Source organism: Candoia aspera, chromosome 12 (genome assembly GCF_035149785.1).
Source record: "Candoia aspera isolate rCanAsp1 chromosome 12, rCanAsp1.hap2, whole genome shotgun sequence".
NCBI lineage: Eukaryota > Metazoa > Chordata > Lepidosauria > Squamata > Boidae > Candoia > Candoia aspera.
Window position 1 is genome coordinate 6710886 of NC_086164.1, and position 20255 is coordinate 6731140.

At 44.4% G+C, this 20255-nt stretch overlaps 2 protein-coding genes across 7 annotated transcripts in view; one reads left to right on the plus strand and one right to left on the minus strand.

Annotated features, from left to right (window-relative positions):
- THOC2 (THO complex subunit 2) overlaps window positions 1-504 on the minus strand; it is a 44374-nt gene extending 43870 nt beyond the window's left edge. Inside the window, exon 1 of one of the 2 annotated variants that reach the window (XR_010068642.1) lies at window positions 383-504. Coding sequence is in view for 1 of the 2 variants with exons in the window: in XM_063313400.1 (XP_063169470.1) it covers window positions 383-456 (74 nt within the window). In the remaining variant the exon portion in view is untranslated. The remainder of the gene's footprint in view (window positions 1-382) is intronic. The other variant, XM_063313400.1, reaches the window with a different exon arrangement.
- On the plus strand, window positions 486-17820 carry XIAP (X-linked inhibitor of apoptosis). Of its 5 annotated transcripts, none has more exons than XM_063313403.1 (7): window positions 486-508; window positions 4754-5641; window positions 8228-8327; window positions 10247-10325; window positions 14346-14379; window positions 15340-15540; window positions 16061-17820. In XM_063313403.1, exons 2-7 carry the CDS (start codon window positions 4786-4788, stop codon window positions 16252-16254), a joined length of 1464 nt encoding a protein of 487 aa, XP_063169473.1. In that variant the 5' UTR covers window positions 486-508; window positions 4754-4785; the 3' UTR covers window positions 16255-17820. The 5 variants fall into 5 exon arrangements, with proteins under 5 accessions (XP_063169473.1, XP_063169474.1, XP_063169472.1 ...); XM_063313404.1 differs by lacking the exon at window positions 486-508 and adding an exon at window positions 964-986; XM_063313402.1 differs by lacking the exon at window positions 486-508 and adding an exon at window positions 1706-1780.
- The last annotated feature ends 2435 nt before the right edge of the window (window positions 17821-20255 follow it).

The following is a 20255-nucleotide window of genomic DNA, read 5'->3' on the forward strand; positions in this document are numbered from 1 at the left end:
AGTGGATCTCGGGGGAGAGAGAAAGAAAATGGGGGGAATGGGACTATGGAAGGATGAAAGAAGCGTCTGGCTGCCCAGCCTGGCGTCTTCCCGGCGGGCTGGACTCCAACTCCCAGAATTCCTCCCACGGCACAGTCAAGGGCAGTGCCGGCTGGGAATGCTGGGGGTTGTAGTCCCAGCCGCCGCGAAGGCACCCGCCGGGGGAGGCGGCCTTGGGCCTCGGGCTTGAAACAAGGGAGGGGGCGGAACCACCGGGGCTCGGAGCGGCGGCCCGAGTGGGGTTCCCCGGGCCAGAAGGCCTAGCCGGGGAGGGGGATCGGCCCGAGGAACAGCCCAGGCCACCCGCCCCGTCCCCACGCCTCCCTCCTCGCCCCCCACTCACAACTCGCTCTTGCCGGATTTCTCCCAGTTCCGGATCCATTCGGCCGGGAGCGCCGCCGCGGATGTCGCCGCCATCTTCCCCGTGTGGCGCGGAGAGCCCGGATGCGAGAACGACGACGGGCCCGAGGTCAGAGGGGACGGCGGAGACGGCCGCGCCAGGCATGCCGGGAAAGCGAGCCTGCAGCACGCGGGAGGAGGGAGGAGGGCGGCGGCGGGGACGTCAAACAGCACAACGAGCGGGCGGAAGGGAAAGGCTGGGCTGGGCACGCCAACCAGAGAATCAATACTAAGCCGGAGAATCCGCTTCGGTCCGTTCGCTGCGGGCCCGGCCGGAGTTCCCTCCCCGGTCGCTGTCCGCTGAATCAGGCCGCTGTATGAAGCCTCATATCCTGGCTCACAAAGCACAGTTGGCTGGATTGACACATGCTAAACCATAAACCAGGGTTGACAAACCCCAGTTTTCTGAGTTGGTGTGGTGAGTCAAGCGAGTGTGCCTGATATTAACCGGGATTAGGAAGCACCCTGGCCGGGTTCCACTCCACACTCAGTCCTAAGGAGGCCAACCGGATTTGTGTGGCCCGTGCACGGTCAGCCTGTGCAGTTAGGTCAGTGTATAGTCGAAATCCAGGAAACTGAGCAGAGGAAACTATGATTAAGCTGTAAGTTGGCTGTAATCAAAAAATGATTACATGTAGCTTAGCATGTTGGGTGAACTCATCCTTTTTTGGGGGGGTGGGAAGGCATCCGGACTGTTTATTTCCAAGTCCATTAAAACGAGACCACCCAACCTGCTTGGCAAAACCGCGGTTGCTTAGTTGGTGGCTCCGCGCGGTGCTTAGCAAGGCAACCGGGTTATTCCAGCAACCCGAGAAGCACGTCTGCATGAATCTCTGACCAGCCAAACCCAAGTTTGGGGTCCAACGCGCCGGGGAACACCCCGCCCTTGTTTTAGCACATTGCAAGCTCTCATCCAGCCCCCGATCCCCTCTTGCATTTTTGCAATCCTGGGGTCGGCTTTCCCGCGACGACGGTCAGCTCAGGTTTCGGGACAAGCGTCGGGGGGTCATGCCGGACGCTCCCCCAGTTCGGTGGCGCATTTCAGCCGGGGTGTGCTCGCTTGCGCGTGGGAACGCGGGCCGCCTGCTTCGCTGGGCCGCAGACGCCTTCATCCCACCGCCCCGCGGGTTAAGCGGTCGGTGGGAAGGCAGCACCGCTGGGAGCCGGGGCCGAGCGCACGTCCGCCCGCCCGCCGGCTTTTCCGGCGGCTCCTCCCCGAGGCCGCGGGGAGGCGCCTCTTCCTCCTCGGGGCCGGCCGCAGACTCGGCGGGGGCGGGCAAGCGGCCATCTTCGGGGCGCCGCGCTTTCCCGGCGGAGGCGCGGGCGTCGCGGGACCAGCGGGGTGAGTGCGGGCGGAGGTTACGCGGCCCCCGCTTGGCGCCCTCCCCGCACCCGGAAGCCCCATCCTCCCCGGCCGGGGACCCGCGCGCTGCGGAGGATGGGCTTTCCAGCGCGGTGGGCTGGGAGCAGCCGACGCCGCCTTCGTTCCTCGCGGCGGCGGGTTGCACCGCGAGCGCGGCGGTTCCTGCCGCCGAAGCCCCGGTTCCCCTCCGGCCCTCCCGAGCCCGGGGCTGCTTCGGCTGTGCCTTCCGCGGCAGGCGGAGGGCCAGGGCGCCGAGTCCTGCCGCGCCTCGCCCGTCGCCCCTTGGCAGCCGCGGCGTTGGACTTTAGCTCCTCGGCCCGCAAAGGGCGCGTGGGCGCGGCGGGTCGTGGGAATCGCGCTCCTAACGCGCGCACCCGGAGCTGGGCAGGGCCACGAAAGCGAGGTTGCGCCCTTCTTTGGCCGGGCGGCTGACCTCTTCCACCTTGTCGGCGCTGGCTGGGTTTAAAGGCGAGGGCGGCGGGTGAAATCCTCTAGTCCTCGCGCGCTCGTGTCTTCCCCGTCCGCGCGGGTAGCGGCAGCGGGGACCCGTCCCACGCCCCCAGCATTAGGGCCACGCAGCTTACAAGCCGGCATTCTGCAGTCGGGTTTTTTCCTCCCATTTCGTTTTCCAGCTTTTATTAGAACGTGCAGTGGTGTAAGAGGGAATGGAAAGAGAAGCAGGAATAGGGGCTTCTGGGGAGCGCAGCGGTACCCTTCCCTCGGGTGCGCTGGCCTGTGCGTGTGAACGCTTGCCATTCGCTTAGCTATTACCTGCGAGCTTAATATATTGATTTATGGCTCTCGGGAGCCATAAATTTATGGCACTGATAGATGAAAATATGTTAGGGGCTACCCAGTGGAGTGGCTGAATAAAGTTCTTCCTGCCATAAAACCAAATTAGAGATTGGTTGAACTGCTGACGATTTTACGACTCAACGCATCATTTCCTGCTCACTGTTTCCTAACCAATCTCTGGAAACAAACATGGCAAGAAGGGGGGGAAAAAAAACACCTTTGCATTTCCCTTTCTTTGGAGAACGGCAAGGGGAGGTATTGTATGGATTTTTTTTTATTATTGTTGACCCGTGTCGGAATAAGGCAAATATGGAAGCGGGTGATGGACTAGACGACAATCCACCCCCTTTCGATCACGTGGGTGGGAGTTTGCTGTAGGAAATTTCCAAATCCTTCGGACTGCCTCTTCCACGTCTCAGTTGAGAAGTGGGGGGGGGGGGGAAATCTGGATTTTCAGCCAGAATGGTCTTCGGGCAAAGTAAATTGAGCTCTGCTGGCCAATAAAAGAAATTCCAAAGTTTCTGTTAGGCGAGGTCACTTGATGATTGGGAAAGGATGCAAGCTTTCAAGGATGCCTGCCCTCTTTATTGGACGAGGGTTTATTTAAAATAAAGCCAAAGAAAGGGAAAGAAGAAAGTTTGATTTGATGTTGATGTCAGAAACTCACAGAGGAGTTCAAGGTGACAGAAGAGGGTTTTGGGTGCATAACACTAAGCTGGAAAGAAAACAACCACTGTAGGGCTTGGAGTGATCGTGGTGTGATTTAAGTTCTGCTTGGTGGCGTAGCGTTTTGGCTTCAACCCTGACTGTTTTTGGGCTGGTAGCATAGAAAAACAGAGAAACAACCACCAACTAGTTGGCAAGACACAAATATCAGTTGTCATTTGAGCTATGATTGACTTAGCGCCGTTTTCTGGAGTTGCACGTTATACAGAACTATAAACGGATCAAATGTAGGCAGGGCTTGGAGAAGGCATCCTCAAATGAAGCCCTGTGTTTGTAATATGGATTGGAGCATCTTGTTCTATACTAGGATGGGGACTTTCTGAGGATACAGGATTTACTGGGCTGATAAAAAGTGTGCCAGAAGTGACAGTCCAAAAAGTGGGTGTGCACAGTTGGTAGGATCAGGAGAGACATTCCATTTGGTTGAAATTGCATCTGATTTTAAATTGTAACAAATGAAATACAGCCTATAACAGCCTTTCTCAACCTTTTGACCTTGGAGGAAGCCTTGAAATATTTTTCAGGCCTCGGGGAACCCCTGCACATTCAGGCTCAAATATAAGCCAGAAGTTACAAAATTAGGACATTTGTTTCATGTTTAGGGCTGTATATATGCATTGACAGCATTCTTAAACTAAAAATAAAGAATGAAGTTTACCTCTTTAATGTGAAGTTGCCCGAATTTGAAATGATTTTTTATATAAATCATCTCCCGGGGAACCCCTAGTGACCTCTCGCGGAACCCTAGGGTGCCAGAGAACCCTGGTTGAAAAACCTTGGCCTATAAACTTAATCCCCATGCATTTGACAAGTTCAGTAATTTATTCATCATAATTCTTCTTTCTCTCACATTAAAAACAAAAACATTCAGTGGCATTTTTTAGAGGAACAGTGGAGGTGGCTCTGAGGTTTTGGGGGGACCGCCAATTGTCCAACCTTACTTCTCAAGTTAAAGGTGCTTTGAAGATGTCCTACTAACTGACTGGAACCCCCTTACAGACTTTTTGCATGAAACGGAAAAAGATGCACTCATGATTTGTGGTTTTGATGATTCGAGAAGAACTGGATGATAGAAAGAAGTGACCTTTTGGGTTTTTGTAACCATAGAGTAAGAGTTAATTTTGTAATTGTACTTAGTTGCCATGACTCAACCTACAGACAATTTTACCTGGATGACTGAGAATCCTCATCGATGTAATTGTTCTTATATTTGCTGCAGAAGACGTTGGAAGCTTCTTCTATTTCTTTTTGTTCTCTTTTTCTGCACTTTTTCTTTTTTTTTCTTTGCCTCTTTTACTCTTCATTAGTTTGTGTTAGTTTTTATGTTCTTCGCAAAACTTTTAATAAAACGTATTTTAAGAAATGATGTCCTACTGACACTAAGCATTATGTTCATAGTGCCTATCTCTAACCTTGCATTTCTTTTTTTAGGAAATTTGTGGGAAACTCCTCCTTAAAGAGGGATGACATGTAACGGCCCCACTTCGGAGGACCCTGCCCAAGAGCTGGCTCAGCTGGATTCCAGACGAGAAACGTTTGCCAATTTTCCAAGTCACTGCCCTGTTTCTCCCTTGGCTCTGGCCCAGGCGGGTTTCTTTTACACTGGAGAGGGAGACAAAGTCAGGTGCTTCAGCTGTCTTGCAACCCTAGAAGGATGGAAACAGGGGGACTCAGTGGTTGGAAGGCACAAAGACATTTCTCCAAACTGCCAGTTTATCAATGATGTTAGCTTTGAACAGCATCATCTGCTTTCTGTGGTCCCAAATGGCCCTCCTGGAAGAGAAACCTGCTTTGCAGCCACCTCTGTCCCACCAGATCTCGATCTGTCCCCTGATTTTGAGGCAGATTACTTACTGAGAACCAGGCAAGTGGTCGATCTCTCTGGCTCCCCTTATCCCCAGAATCCTGTCATGTGTAATGAAGAGATCCGGCTGAGATCTTTTCATTGCTGGCCTCCCTACGCGCCGGTCACTCCAAAGGAGCTGGCCAATGCTGGACTCTATTACAGAGGCGTTGATGATGAAGTTGAATGCTTCTGTTGTGGGGGCAAGATGAAAAACTGGGAACCCGGTGATCAGGCTTGGTCAGAGCACCGTCGTCATTTCCCGAGATGCTTCTTTGTCCTTGGTCATGATGTTGGCAATGTTGGGACAGTTCCAAACCAGTCAGGGGATGCACAGCTGGAGAGAAACAACGCCCATCGGGTCCACCTTCATAAGCCATCTATGGCAGATTTTGCAAACCGCCTCAAGACTTTTGTGGCATGGAATTCCTTGGTTAGCAAGGAGAGGCTTGCTCAAGCGGGCTTTTACAGCCTAGGTAAGTGAACGCGGGACTTTGCAGGGGGTCGCCTTGGCTGGGTTCACAATCCAATAATCCAACACACCACCTTGTTTTACGTACTGAGTTGTCACTCTTTATACTGCCAGCTCCTGGTGGTCTAGTCATTGACACCTAAAGCAGAATCAAAGCCAAGAAAGTAACCATTCAGACTTAAGAATATTCATGATTAGAAGGTTGCATATAAACATGCATTTTGAAAGTGTTTTTAAGGGTGAAAAAGGTAGGTGGCTCCTTCGGTTCAGGAGAGAGTGCATTTCAGAAAGCCTTAATTTGTAATCGCCAGTGAGACGACAGCGGCTATAGGTACGTCTTCCTGGATGATCTTGTAGGAGAAATTTCTCTCGCAAATTCTCCCAAGAATTTGTTTAAAACAGAGACCAGCACCCTGTTCCGTTGATGCACCTATTGTTTATTGTGGTCCTGGAGACAGCAAAAGCAAAACTGAAAAGGGCTGGGAATGCAACTCCTTGATATAAAGTTATACCCAGGAGAATATACATATGATTGACCAATATGACTGGGTTAAGCATATATGTTTGGCCAGAGATGGAGTGGAATCTATGAGGTCATAGGGTAGAACTACAAAGACTGGTATATTGAGAGAACATGGAGGTAGCCTTCCATAAACATAGTTGCTTTCTAGGGAGGAGTTTATTGTACACTGGCTTTAATTTCCAGAATCTTTGTTCACTTCCTAGTAAATTTTTGTAGTTTCTTCAATATTCCTTGACTGCCTAAACCAGTGTTTCTCAACCGTGGTCACTTGAAGACGTGTGGACTTCAACTCCCATGCTGGCTGGGGAATTCTGGGAGTTGAAGTCTACATTTCTTCAAGTGGCCAAGGTTGAGAAACACTGGCCTAAATGTTTCATGGCTGAGCCTACAGGGTTTATTGTTTCTCAAGTCTCTGGGACTTAAGGAAGGAGATGTTTGCTTGCCTTAACCAACATCATATTTGTCATAAGCAATCTTAGTGGGAACCATATAGAGGGTTCACTTAAGGCTTAATGTGTTGAATGAACCTAGCAAATCGTAGTTTATTTGATAAACTGGTTAAACTATGGCATAGTGAAGAGTGAACTAGGTTTTTTTTTTTTCATTTGGATAATCTTATATAATGACCATATTCAGGTATGGACTTGTTTAAGACGAGCGCAGTTATTCACAGAATCTCGATCTCGTGTCCTGCAAATAAGGATCTGTGATTCATTGTTCCTGAACAAACCAACATTGGCAGCTGAGAACAAACTACAGCTTCTCACTTCTTAAGAAGGAGAAAACCAGAACCCTTGCTTGAAAAGTCAGTGCAAACAAAATACAGAAGTTTAGCCATTCCCACAGACAAGAGACACCAACTTGGAACAATTTTCTAATTTGACTGTGACCACTCATGGTTAATCGTGTATGTTCTTGATCATTTTAGCAGTTCTTGATCTGAAGAAAAGCTGCTCCTGATCATTTCAGCAGATGTTGAGCTAAAAGTAGTGTATTTTTGGACTGTTAATCACAAGAAAATATTGTACACTGAGTACTTGGGATAATTCCTGTAACAGGAGATTAAGTTACAGTACAATTTCTCCCCTTTTCTTCAGTGCATTAATAGGTTTACACATTTAACAGTCCTTGCTTCTGTGCAGGTCTTTTTATCTCATTTGATTTAGAGTCAGCTGGGAACTAAAAATAGGAGCCTTTAGAAGGTTAATCACAAAATTCAGAACTGTTTCAGAACTGATTTGCACTGGAAGATCTGGTGTTGACAAGTACTGTATTCATATTCCAGTGTAGAGATGGAACATGAGCTTAGAAATGTTGGGACCGAATTATGTGCTGCGATGTCCTTTGTGGTACTCCCTAGTTCCTTTCCTGCATCAATAAAACGGATTTTGGGGTGAGGAGTTGAACTAGGATCTCCTGTCTTTTTTAAGTTGCTTGGGGATTTTATGTTAAAACGATCTGGGAACCATCTCAACTGGTCTTCCTCAATCAAACATCATCCAGATATAGCAATGGTAGCTTTATTTTTTTTTATTTGGCACGCACTTACAGCTAAGTGCAGTACAAGCAAAACAAAATGAACAGTATAATGCAACATCAACACTAAAATGATACAATAATTTAACATGATCTGTTCCCAGCACTACCTTTGTTTAACCGGTGTCAGTATTGCTCCTGAGAAGAAAAGGTCAGTCAAAAAAGAGGCATTAAGGGCCTTTTTAAACACAAGAGACCAGACTCTAAACTGATTCAAGGGGGAATCAGTTTCAAAGAGGAGGAGCTGGATTTGGACTGTAATTTGGGACTACTTATTGAGAATGGTCGTCTCCATTGCATTTGCCACCCCAAAGTTGGGGAAGGCTGATCTAAATCCAAGTTATTCCAGACACTCAAAGGGGATGAAATCTGTTTCCTTTGTCTGGTTGCCGGTTGTAAAACGTGTGCTGTAACAGACAATAGTCTCTGGAGGTTGACTAGAAAAATCCACTTCTGAATGGGAGTTTTGTCAGCAGTGCAGAAAGTATTTGCAGACACAGTTCATTTTCACGTACAAGATGCTTTTTTCAGGAACTGGCGACAGCGTTGAATGCTTTTCCTGCGGTGGTGGTTTGAAAGAGTGGAAGGCTGGTGAGGATCCATGGGAGGAGCATGCAAGATGGTACCCTGGGTATGAATATTTCATTTATTTCAGATTCTATCTTGGGAGGGGGGCTTCACAATGTTTTTACCAGAACCTCAGCTCCAGGATGTGCAAAACCAAATGCATTCAAAGTGGAAAGCTTTGGACAACTGTTGCGGAGGTAGCCTGCAGGCTTCCAAGAAGTGTATATTTTGAATTGGAAGCAATTTGTGGGGTTCTGGATGTAGAAGAGCCAGCTTATTGTGGCCTGGAGGAGGGACAGGATGTTCTACTCCTGGAATATTCAGCTTTGCACCTCTGTCTTCTCAGCCCCAAGAAAAATTCTTGTAACAGTTTAAGAAAGATAAAAAAAATAGTCAAAACTAGCCCAACCAGAGGAAGAAGGATTGAGAGGGAGCAGGAAAGAGTTTTTCTTGGCTGGCGTTTCTGAGAATTGAAGTCCTAACACATCTGGATTGGCGAAAGCTAACTTAGATACCTGTGTGTAGGCAAACATGCATTCACATGAATCAGATTCCCCTAGGAGGGGTGTGTGACTCTGGCCAGATACATTCCCCGGTGTGTCCAGATGGGGCTGGTAGTATGTGTGTTGGAACCCCAGAAAGCATCGATTGGTTAGGTGAATAGGAAAATGACAGGAGCCTTAACTCCCCTCGTGTTCTGGATGTCAAGCTCCATGCAGGGCAAGATCCAGGAAGCAAGAACTACATAGATTTCAGCAAGATGCCTCTAATCCTAACGTGAGGTAAATATATAACCTTGGAAACTGGGAGATGAATTTGCCACCCTCATTTATAATGCACTTGTTAAAGTGGAAACTCTTCGAATGAGGTGAAGTGCTTGTTCCCAGGTTTCTGGCCATGTGGGCTACATTGCTGCTCATAAGATAAGCTGCCAATGGATTCATCTTCTACATCTCAATTCTCTATTATCTCTACCTCCTTTCAATCTCTCACAAGAAGGGACCTCTTCATGGGCAAGGTTACCTCCACCACTAGGGAAAGTCCTACCTTTGAGAAATAGTCCACATCTTCAGGAGGGGGTGTTGTATGTACCCAGCTAGGCAAGATCAGTGCCAGTCTGGAGGAATTAGAGAATATTGGAAACTGTAAAAGGAATGTCTTACCATCATTTATATTGAGTTCACTAAGGCAGAGTTTCTTTGAATTATTTGAGATGCTTCCTCCCAGCTTTTTTTGCCACCTGGGCTGAGTTGCCACTTACAATATAAGGTGCCAAGAGAGTCCCCTTTCCTCTCTTGATTGTCCATGTCTATCCTCTCTTCCCTTCCTGTCCTAGCTTCCCCATAACCTCTCACACCTGTCTGCTTGCGGCATGGTAGCATCCCATCTCCCGGACACTCTCCAAACAGATGAAACCATTTCTATTGGAGGGGGGAGGAGGGGGTGGAACCACCTGCTGCTTAAAGCCTGAAGCTGTCCTGGAGTAGATGAAGTTGGTGTCCTTCTTGACACAAGCAAGCAGCAGGTAGGATAGGAAGCAGGAGGAGATAACGGCTCTGCGCGTTCTTCAAAACAAGGATTTGAAAGAAGCACTTTGGGCCTTGCCTGAGTGCAATACTTTTTGGCAATTTCTTAAAAGGGCCTGACTTTTTTTGGCTTATGTGTGAGTGGGGGATAGAAAAAGCGAGGCTGCTTTAAAGAGGCGATTTGTTACATTGGGTGCTGCTCATATGGATGCTTGGGGGAGAAAAGCTTTCACGCATAGCAAGAGATGTGGTGGTCACATCCTCAGACTTCTGGATCAGTTTTGAAGGTACGTGCAGCCTCTACATCACGCTTCATGGCACAGCGTGTTGTGTGAGTCCAGATAAGGGCGGCTTATTCGCCAAAAGAAACTAACTTACTGTGAAGTGTGAATTAGATTATTGCCTTGCTTAAGGGCCTTCGGCTGTGGTTCATTTTGTCCCCACATTTTGTACCTAGGTGCAAATATCTGGGAGAAGAAAAGGGCCAGGCTTTTGTGAACAGCGTTCATTTAAATCCTTTGCCACAGGAATCAGCTGTAAGTATCTCCTCTCCTGGTCCTTCCCCTTCGCTTCCGCCAGGCATTCAAGCAAACTCCACAGGGACTCTTGTTTTCGGATGGATGTAGATTTTAAATCATGCACGCCCTGAGCCAATTAAATTAGTAGAAAGGCTTGGGTTGCTATCCTGCGGTCTCTCCAGCTGTCTTTGCATGAGCAGATGGTGCTCCCATACGCAGCTGAAAAGGTTAATTGTCGCCACGGAAAAGGCCACCTTTAACTTATTTGGTTTCTGTTTTCTCGTTGATGGCAGAGAACAGTCCTGGCCGTGCTCTTCTTACCGGACGTCTAAGCGATTTGCTCACGGGAATGAATTGACAAGTACAAACTGTGATATTTGTCACTTGAAGACGTCAGGAGCTGCCTGTGCGCGTGTGTGAGAGTGTGTCTGTCTGTCTATTTAGACGAAAGAGAGAGAATGCTCTGGTCCAGTTTGAAGGACAGAGATTTATAGGTCAGCTATAAATATTCCCCTTGTATTTGGGAGTGTCTGCGTGCAGAAGGGCTGGTTGCTGCGTAATATTCAAGGGTTTCTAGAGGAAAAGAATCAAGTCAGCTCTGGCATATTGTTGCCGGATCTCTTACCAGCGTTCGCTCTTTGTCTCCTTCCCTCTCTGAATTGTATTCCTGCAACCACCAGGACCCCTCTGGGTCGTTTCTCCTTGGGAGATGAGACCATCTGGCCACCTGCCTTAGTCAGGCTTGGATTAGCTACAAGTTGGCTCATCCCCTTCCCCAAACAACATCTCCCCCTCCCGTCCTTATGGGACATTATGATGTAACAGCGTAAGCCAACGAGGATCCGGAATTGCTTATTTTCCTCTCTCCTCTATTTGGGTTGTGTTTTGAAGAATATTTCGATGGCAAACTCTTACGTTAAGCTGGGGTCGTGCCTTTGGATACCGGTCTACAAGTGGCTCCCAGGAAGCCACTGGATTTCCTTTCCCACTTTTATCTTTTTCCCCAATTTTTTTTTTTTTTAGTAAAAATAAATAATTGAGAAGCTGATGTGCTGCAGAGCACCAGCCTTCATGGAGCTGGCAAACGCAAGAGGCAAGAACTACAGGGACTTCCGGAAGGCATCTTTAATGCTAGTCAGGGGTAGAAACCTAAGCTTGAAAACTAAAAGAGTAAATTCCCAGGCACGCTTATAGCAGGCCAATTAAGACATAATCTCTTTGAAGCATGTCCTTCCCACGGATCCCACATCTAGGCTGGGCTGTCTTTTTTCACTGCCACTGAATGCTGCCTCTGCCACCTTCCCACAACCTCTCACAAGTTCTAGCACTGGCTTTATTTTCAGGGCGAAAGATTTATACAATCTGAAGAGAAACCAGACTATAACCGGAAGACTATAAGACTATAATAGGTAAAGGTTTCCGTTGACGTAAAGTCCAGTCGTGTCCGACTCTAGGGGGCGGTGCTCATCTCCGTTTCTAAGCCTTAGAGCTGGCGTTGTCATAGACACTTCCGGGTCATGTGGCCAGCATGACGACTCGGAACGCCGTTACCTTCCCGCCGAAGCGGTGCCTATTGATCTACTCACATTTGCATGTTTTCGAACTGCTAGGTGAGCAGGAGCTGGGACGAGCAACGGGAGCTCACCCCGCCGCGCGGTTTCGAACCGCCGACCTTCCGATCGACAGCTCAGCGGTTTAACCCGCAGCGCCACCGCGTCCCAACAGACTATAACCAGAAGTTAATAGGCTGCCCTGACGTGGTAGAAATTGGACCAATAAGGGCCCTTGGGAACCAGCAAGGATTCTTCAAAATCTAACTTTCCCCAAGCTAAGAATAGCGTTTTTCAAAGCCAGGCATAACATCTTACCATCTGCACTGCTGCAAGGCAGATGCTCCAAAACCCATTAACCAAGGGTACCTGAGATTGGGTTGGCACAGAAAATGGATCTACAACTGACAGGCTGTAAGAATGGCATGGAAAAAGATGTTTCATTGAGCATACAAAAGAAATTGCTTGATGCTTTAAAAATCAAAAGGCGACAAGGAGATTGAAACCATTTTGCATGCATTGCTACATTGTAAAGGGATATCCAGACTGTGTATATGAAATTTCCAGGAAGACCAGTCAATTTCCATGTGAACCATTTTCTAGAAGATTTGAAACCATTTATCACCTATGCAGTAGCCAAATTCTGTGTTGCCGCAACGAAAATAGGACATAATTGGTTATAGCGATAATCACTTCTGTTTTATTTATCACTTCAGATTTAACACATACGAGCTATCTTGTTCTTAAATGATATATATTTTACTTCATAGTCTATAATATTTTAGATTTAGACTTGCACAAGTAATTCACCATTATAGCAGTGTATGTCACATTTTTATGTGTTGTTTTATCTTTGTAATGCTAGCATTTTATCTCGTCAATACAATTTTACTTTGGTATTGCATCTTTTTAATGAAATTTGCTGGTCATCGACCAAATAAACTATTATTATTATTATTATTATTAATATCAAGAAGATCTCAAGGTGTTGGGTGATACTGGATTTCCAGAGGAAATAAGATTTTGGAATTAATTATAAATAATCCTTCTTGTGGGACTTATTTTGAATTTTTTCTATGACATAAAAGAGATAAACAGTTTTAAAAATTGGACACTAGAGGGAACTTAAGATTTCAATTGAAGAAGAATACATAAACTTGATTAAGAGCTACAGAATGATGCAAAATATTATAACATTGGAAATACTGAAGGGTATTTTTGAAAAATGGAATCCTGAGTTAATATTAGCAATATCAATAGCGATATTTGCTTCTATGGATAGACTGTGATCAAAAGATGTTTTGGAAGAAATGGCAGAAGAGGAACAAGTTTTATCTGACAAGGCAGAGACTGGGTTGGCACTGAAAGTGGATCTACAACTGACGGGCTGTAAGAATAGCATGGAAAAAGATGTTTCATTGAGCATACAAAAGAGATTAGTTGATGCTTTAAAAATCAAAAAGGAATTACAAATAATAAACCAAGTGAATTACCTTGATAGTTCTTTTATATTGGATTTACAAAAGAGGTTTTTTTTAAAGCTTGGATGAATCTTCTGAGAAGGGGTAAAAAAGTGGAAAAAAAATAAAGTTCTATGACATTACTTGAATGGACTAAAGATTAAGATTGTTAGACGTAAAGGGGAGGAATATAAAGTTGGTTTATTTGATCAAGGTTAAAATAGATACGTTGTTAATGGACTTTTGCTGATACCAGGACTGAAATGATGATGCTTTATGGATTTGTTTATAGGTAAGAGATGGGACATGGAATGAAGAGATAATTGGTTGTAAATTAAGAAGAGGTGAAAAGTTTGGTGAAAAGTTACCAAAATTGTTTATACTTGTTGTGATGAAAGTTGGAAGTCACTTGTTTATATGTTTCTTTTCTTTTTCTTTACTATATTCCTTCCTTCCTTCCTTCCTATTTGTCCTTACTATTGCGATTATAATCTTTAATAAAATTATTTTTAAAAAAGAAGATCTCAAGTTGTTAAGTGGGCCTTGTAGATAGTAAAAATGGGGATGGGTGTCAGCTTGGTGGTTAATTGGGAAGTCTGTCCACTTGTCCAAAACAAAAGACAAGCATAGGTTACGCCTTATGTCTTAGAAATGGGCAAGGCTAAAAAGGTAACAGCAAGTATCTTACCAGCTTGCCTGCTTGATAAGCAGATGTTGCATGACTGGTCACACCCATCACTTTGTGACTAGTTCACCTACTCTGGCAGCCATTTTGTGAAAGCACCCATGATGGGCTTTCAAAATTCCAGATGTTTTTGCCAACTCAAAATGTTTGCCTATCCCTGCTTTGCCAGTAAAGTTGGTAGGTCAGTGTAAATAAATAAGCTGTACTAGAAGCTATTGATAATGACACTACATTAGTTCTTGTCCAAGTATTTATTGAATGAATCCAGCAGAAATTGTCCTTTGATTCTAATCTAGTGCAACAAGGATCTAAAAAATCACCTTTATTTATTTATTTTATTTAGATAGACGAGTCTGAGAAAGTATTAACTATTGAAGGTATGTATACTCTGATCTATTCAGTTGTGATCAGGCTAATTACTTGCTGTCAACTTAAGGATATCTCCAAATCTGCAGTCTTAATTCAACAGTCTTACATCTTATTCTAATTGCATTTACACACGTTTTGCAAAGAAAAAGTTCGTTTTGTCTGGCAAAACTTTCAGTCTAATCTTGGAGTAAATTAGGCAGGATGATGCTATGTAAGTATCGGACCTGACCCTGACTTTTTAAATTTGCAGGAAGAAAAATACCATAAGTAAAACACTGAACCTTAAGTTAGAATATGCTGATATTTAGAAAGAAAGAACAGTTCTTTTGGGGTTTTATTTTAATTCAATAATTGGGATTCACAGTCAGAAATAATGGGGAGTACATTTTATTTCCCTGAGAATGCATATTTTGGAGATCCTAGTGCAGAATTCAATATTTTTATAGTAGACAGTGATTAAGTCCTGTCATTATCCATTAATTAAATCTTGTGAGCATTTCTGTATGCAGGTTGGAAATTTGGGGTGGGGATTAGTCCCAGCTCACCTGAAGTGCCCCAGTCTTAAGATGTATAGCTATATATAAAAATCATACTAAATAGTTTTTTAATACGGTTTTGAACTTAATATGAAACTGACCAAGGTTGATTTTTCTTATTTTAAGATGGAATGAAGGATCCAATAGTAGTTTTATATCATTTGGATACTTTCTCATTGGGTGGGTCAATGGTATATAATAATAAGCTGTAATTGAATGTGCTTGTTTTTGGTTTAATGTGGTACCTGACCCAACTCAACGTGGCTACGTGTAATACCCAAATCCGGCCACTGTATCATTTGTTCTACAAACCGTTGATTAAATATCCTGATTTAGTGTAATGTGTGAATCCAACCATCTGTCAAGGTCCGCTTGTGCTTTCCTAGCTGGGTTTTCTTGCTTTCGTGAGATTTTGTCTCTTGCTTTTTGCAGATGAGGAACAATTGCAAAACCAGGTGGTCCAGAGTGCATTGCAAATGGGGTTCAGCAAGGAGGAAATTAGGAAAACGGTGGAAAGAAAACACTACCTTTCGGCCGAGCACTACCGATCCGTTGAGGCTCTTGTCACGGACTTAATCGGTGCCCAGAGAGAGAATCCATCCAGTGCACGTTTGGGAAATAATCTGCAGAAAGGTGAATGTTGTAGATACCAGTGCTTGTCTGCAGGCTAAACAAAATGTTGTTATGCTAGAAAGCAACTATGGTAAACTCTGAGTTGGGGGCAGAACTTTTGTTCATGGGCAGATGCTGCATAGACTTTCTACAATAAAACCCAAAGTAAGATTGATGGAAAGGTTGGGCAAATACAACTAGTTGACTTGATGCCTGAAATGTAGTAGTGAGCTATAAGAGTGTTTTTTGAAAGAATGTTCCTTCAGCTGGGCAATGGCACCACTGTAGGAAAAACCTCTTTTCTTGGGCACCACTTAATTCTAAGTTTTATTGCACGGCCTATGTTGATGACTCCTTAATTCTAAGTTTTATTGCACGGCCTATGTTGATGACTCCTTAATTCTAAGTTTTATTGCACGGCCTATGTTGATGACTCCTTAATTCTAAGTTTTATTGCACGGCCTATGTTGATGACTCCTTAATTCTAAGTTTTATTGCACGGCCTACGTTGATGACTCCTGAAATCTCTTTCCCCCAATAGATCTCAGCACTGAAGAGAAGTTGAAACGTTTGGAGGAAGAGAAGATCTGCAAGATCTGTATGGATAAACCCATCTCAGTGGTCCTCATTCCCTGTGGACACCTCCTGGCTTGCCAAGACTGTGCTGAGGTGGTAGAAAAGTGCCCGTGGTGTTGTAAGATCATTGAAAACAGGCAGAAGATCTTTATGCCCTAGTTGGATGTGCCAGTTGTGAGATTCCATTAAAGAGCAAGCGCTGACCCAGATACGCAGGTGTTGACTCAAAAATGGATTTGGTGAGAATAAGCTTTAATTGGATGCGCTGTGTCGTGGTATGAATCACTGAGATGGTGTTGATTGGGTTTTTAATTCTACCATTAAAGTGGATGTACTTTTAGCCTTAGTGCCTGAACCTGAGAGCTTGCAATCAGGCATTATTGACATTGGGGCCAGAATCCTTTCAGGGTTCATCATAGAAGAGCCTTTTCAATAGTGGAGAGGATCTGCAACTCATGTTGGAACTGCGGGGTTCTTGGTATTCTTTGATCTTTTCTCTCACAGTGTTTAATCTCCTGATAATGAAACATATGCAAGTGCACCAAGAACTTGACAACAGCTGTTGTGGTGGATACTGAGGTCTTTCCCTGTGCCCTTCCTCCGTTAAGATTCTTAGAGAATTGCGAAACATGCTCCTGAAAGTTTGACGGCCATCTGAAAGTCGCCTTCCTTTTTTTGTTTTTGCATGCAATACCAACGTCTTTCCAATCTTCTGTCCATCCCAATTGCAGTCTGAAGCAGTATAAGCCAGACACAAGGTCAGCACTTTAGTGAAAAACAGCTGAGTGGAAAAGGGGGTGAAGACTATTTCAGAACAAGGGAAGAGGTAGACCTAGCATTATATCCTCTCAGATTTTTCAGGTGCAGCAGCACCAACAGTTGTATTTTGCAAATCCAACCACCTTTCCTTTGCCTTTCTCTTGGAAGGCAGATGCTAATCCCATGGCTTCCTTCTTGACATGACCAACTTAATTGCAGAAAAGAGGAGCCACCCTCTTGACACCCTTCCTATCCCAGTTGAAGGCTTACCTGGGCTTTAGCATGTCATCCGTATGTGGAGTGGCTGAAATTGCAGAAACTAGAATGGAAACCTACAACTGGATTTCGTTGCACATTCCAGTTTCCACAAATACAACATGACATGCTTGGATCCAGATGTCATGGCAAAGTTTGGGTAATGAGCTCCACATCAGTTTGGGTAAGATGGTGGTATGTGCGTCCTCATTCCCTTTTCTCGGTGGATTAGGGTGATGCATGAACATGGCTTGAGTTTTTATCGTGGATGTGTAGAATTGAGCTGTTGTTCTGGTGTACTAGAGTACAGTTTCAGACGTGGATTACCTGCGTTTCCCACTTGCAATCAATCAGGTAACAAAATGTGAGCTGAATGGAACATTAATCAAACACCATCCCTGTTGCCTCCTTGTTGAAGAAAGAGTGAGAACTAGGTCATATTTTTAAATTCCGGAAGAGTAAGTGTGATGGGGGTTAATTTTACTTCAGGGACTCCTTCGCCTTGGTTAAATTGCTAACAGGGAATGCTAGGATGCAAAATCTCTAAAGCACTAGCTGATAATAGATCCCATTTTGAGATTGAAATATCCCTCCTCCTCCTAATTTTGTGCTTCCTGATCACGGAGATCAGCGTGACCCGATTCCTTTCCTCCTAGTAAACATGTACTTCGTGATTCCTATCTCGCTAAAATAATCTAGCTATTTTACCTTTTTTTTTTTTTAAGTGGTTTGCTGCATTTTATTTACTTATTTATTTGAAATGCCACTAACCAAGATGGCCAAACAGGTGTCACAACGAAGCAGCTGGGTCAGAAATCCTGATTTGTCTTGGTCTCTTTGTAGAAGCTGCTCTGTTTTAGTTTGATGGGATAGAGGCCTTGGCTTGATGATTGTTGGACACTACATTTGCAGTTTGGCCTGGAGAGGTAGATTCATAACTTTTGTTGACATTTTATGGGGATTGCACAGGGGGAACAAGATACTGACTGCACCGTTTGGGCTTCCTTCATTCTGCTAGAACTCCTGAACATCTTCCTTTGCCATGCAGCACAGCCTGATTGCTTTAAGGAGCCGTGGTGTCCCCCAGACCCTGGACGGCTGCCAATTTTTTAAAATTTTAATTTGGCTTTCATGGAACGTTCCCCCACTGGTCCCACTTCCTTAATAGTTATCTACAAGTTGCATATTTCGAAGGGGATCTAACCCTGCTCTTCCTCCTGAGTTTGCTTGGTGAGATAATTTAATCTGTGATCAAAACTGTGCAAGAGCTGTGCCAGGCACGCTGTTCTTCACACTATACCTTTGTGGCTTTTGTTGTAATCCCATTGTACACACAGAATAGCAAGAACTTGTTTTACTTGGGAAGATACCTAGGGCCTTCCTTCACAGTAGTTGACTTTTTTACCTTTTAAAAATATTTCATGAATGAATCTGGCAAAGTTTATAAGCTATGCTTATATGTTGCATGTAAATCCACAGTGAAATATGGAGCTTTGGAATCAAGCTGTATAAATGAACTGGGTTGTAAATAATGGTTGATCTTTAACGGAAAAATGAAGATGTTGTCTTGAGAAACTATATTCCAAAATATTATGACAGATTTATTTTTTTTTAGAAATGCTATAATTAATAAAACTACAGAATTGTTTTGCAATTGGACTCAAGTGACTATTTTTAATAAAGTGAATTTTCTTATATTCTGAAAATTGTTTTTCTTTTTACTTAGGCACAAGACCATAATTATTACGCTTGAGCCCTGTCTATCACCCTATTTTAGCATCTTTCTCAAGGATCTAATTTATAAATTGGTTTGTTGGATTTGCCACAGTTGCCTGAATTGGTATGGCATGCTAAGCAGTAAACCATGGTTTATAGACCACAATGGGTACATTCATACAACATGCTCAATTCCAGTCATACAAATCATGTTAGGACTGGATGTGAAGTCAAGCATCGCTCAAGTTAGAGCTAGAGAAGAATGGAAGAATGTAAAATGAATGTAACATATAGGTGGCATTGGGCTTCCAGTTTTCCTATTGTTTCATTTTTGACTACAATTAGTAATCCACTACTTGGTGCTTGCTCTGTTGAATTCAGTGTATGCATCTTCCAACTTATATATCCTTCACCTTTGGCAATTGAGTAAGAAATTGCTGGGGTTGTAACATCAGCAACTTCCTGGAGGACCAGGGATTCCCAGTCCACTAGGCTCCACATTGTCAATAAAATTACTGTTTATACACAGCACCATGGTTATACTCTGGCTGTCTATATGGGCCTTACAAAGAGACAAAATAAAATACGTACTTCGAAAGAAATAGAAAAGCCGTTTAGCTCTGCAAAAGAAAGACCTGGTGGTTATAGGTGAAATTCGATAAAATCACAATGTGAAATTGGGGGAGATTATCATCTCAAAGAATCCTTGGGAGAAGAGCAATGACAAATCTTGATAAAATAGTTAAGAGCAGAGACATCACACTGACAACAAAGGTCCGCATAGTTAAAGCAATGGTGTTCCCCGTAGTAACATATGGCTGCGAGAGCTGGACCATAAGGAAGGCTGAGCGAAGGAAGATCGATGCTTTTGAACTTTGGTGTTGGAGGAAAATCCTGAGAGTGCCTTGGACTGCAAGAAGATCAAACGAGTCCATCCTCCAGGAAATAAAGCCAGACTGCTCACTTGAGGGAATGATATTAAAGGCAAAACTGAAATACTTTGGCCACATAATGAGAAGACAGGACACCCTGGAGAAGATGCTGGTGCTAGGGAGTGTGGAGGGCAAAAGGAAGAGGGGCCGACCAAGGGCAAGGTGGATAGATGATATGTTATGCCACCCAATGTACATTACTGCATGAAGCTTGGATAGGATTCTCAGGATGCCTTGTTTCATTTCAGTTCAAAATCCTCTTGGAATTAAGATTCAAAATAAAAGTTTCGGTCAAGCCATTTTCTTCTTTTGACCAGTTTGAAAAAAATAAATCCTTTCTCACAGATGTTTTCCTATCAAACATATTAGCTGTGGGAATGAACTTGGGTTAACAATTTTCACTCGATTTCTAGAAGCCACACCCACTCCTTGGTTCACAGAACACACTTTGCCATAATGCGGAGAGTTTGTCACACAGGTGGCGTAAATTGAAGTTTT

Bases quoted from the DNA above. Each gene is read 5' to 3' on its own strand.
- XIAP (XM_063313403.1), top strand. From the start codon at position 4,786: ATGACATGTAACGGCCCCACTTCGGAGGACCCTGCCCAAGAGCTGGCT. The intron at 8,328-10,246 runs GTATGAATATTT...TTTTGTACCTAG, and splicing joins CATGCAAGATGGTACCCTGG to GTGCAAATATCTGGGAGAAG. The intron at 10,326-14,345 runs GTAAGTATCTCC...TATTTTATTTAG, and splicing joins CTTTGCCACAGGAATCAGCT to ATAGACGAGTCTGAGAAAGT.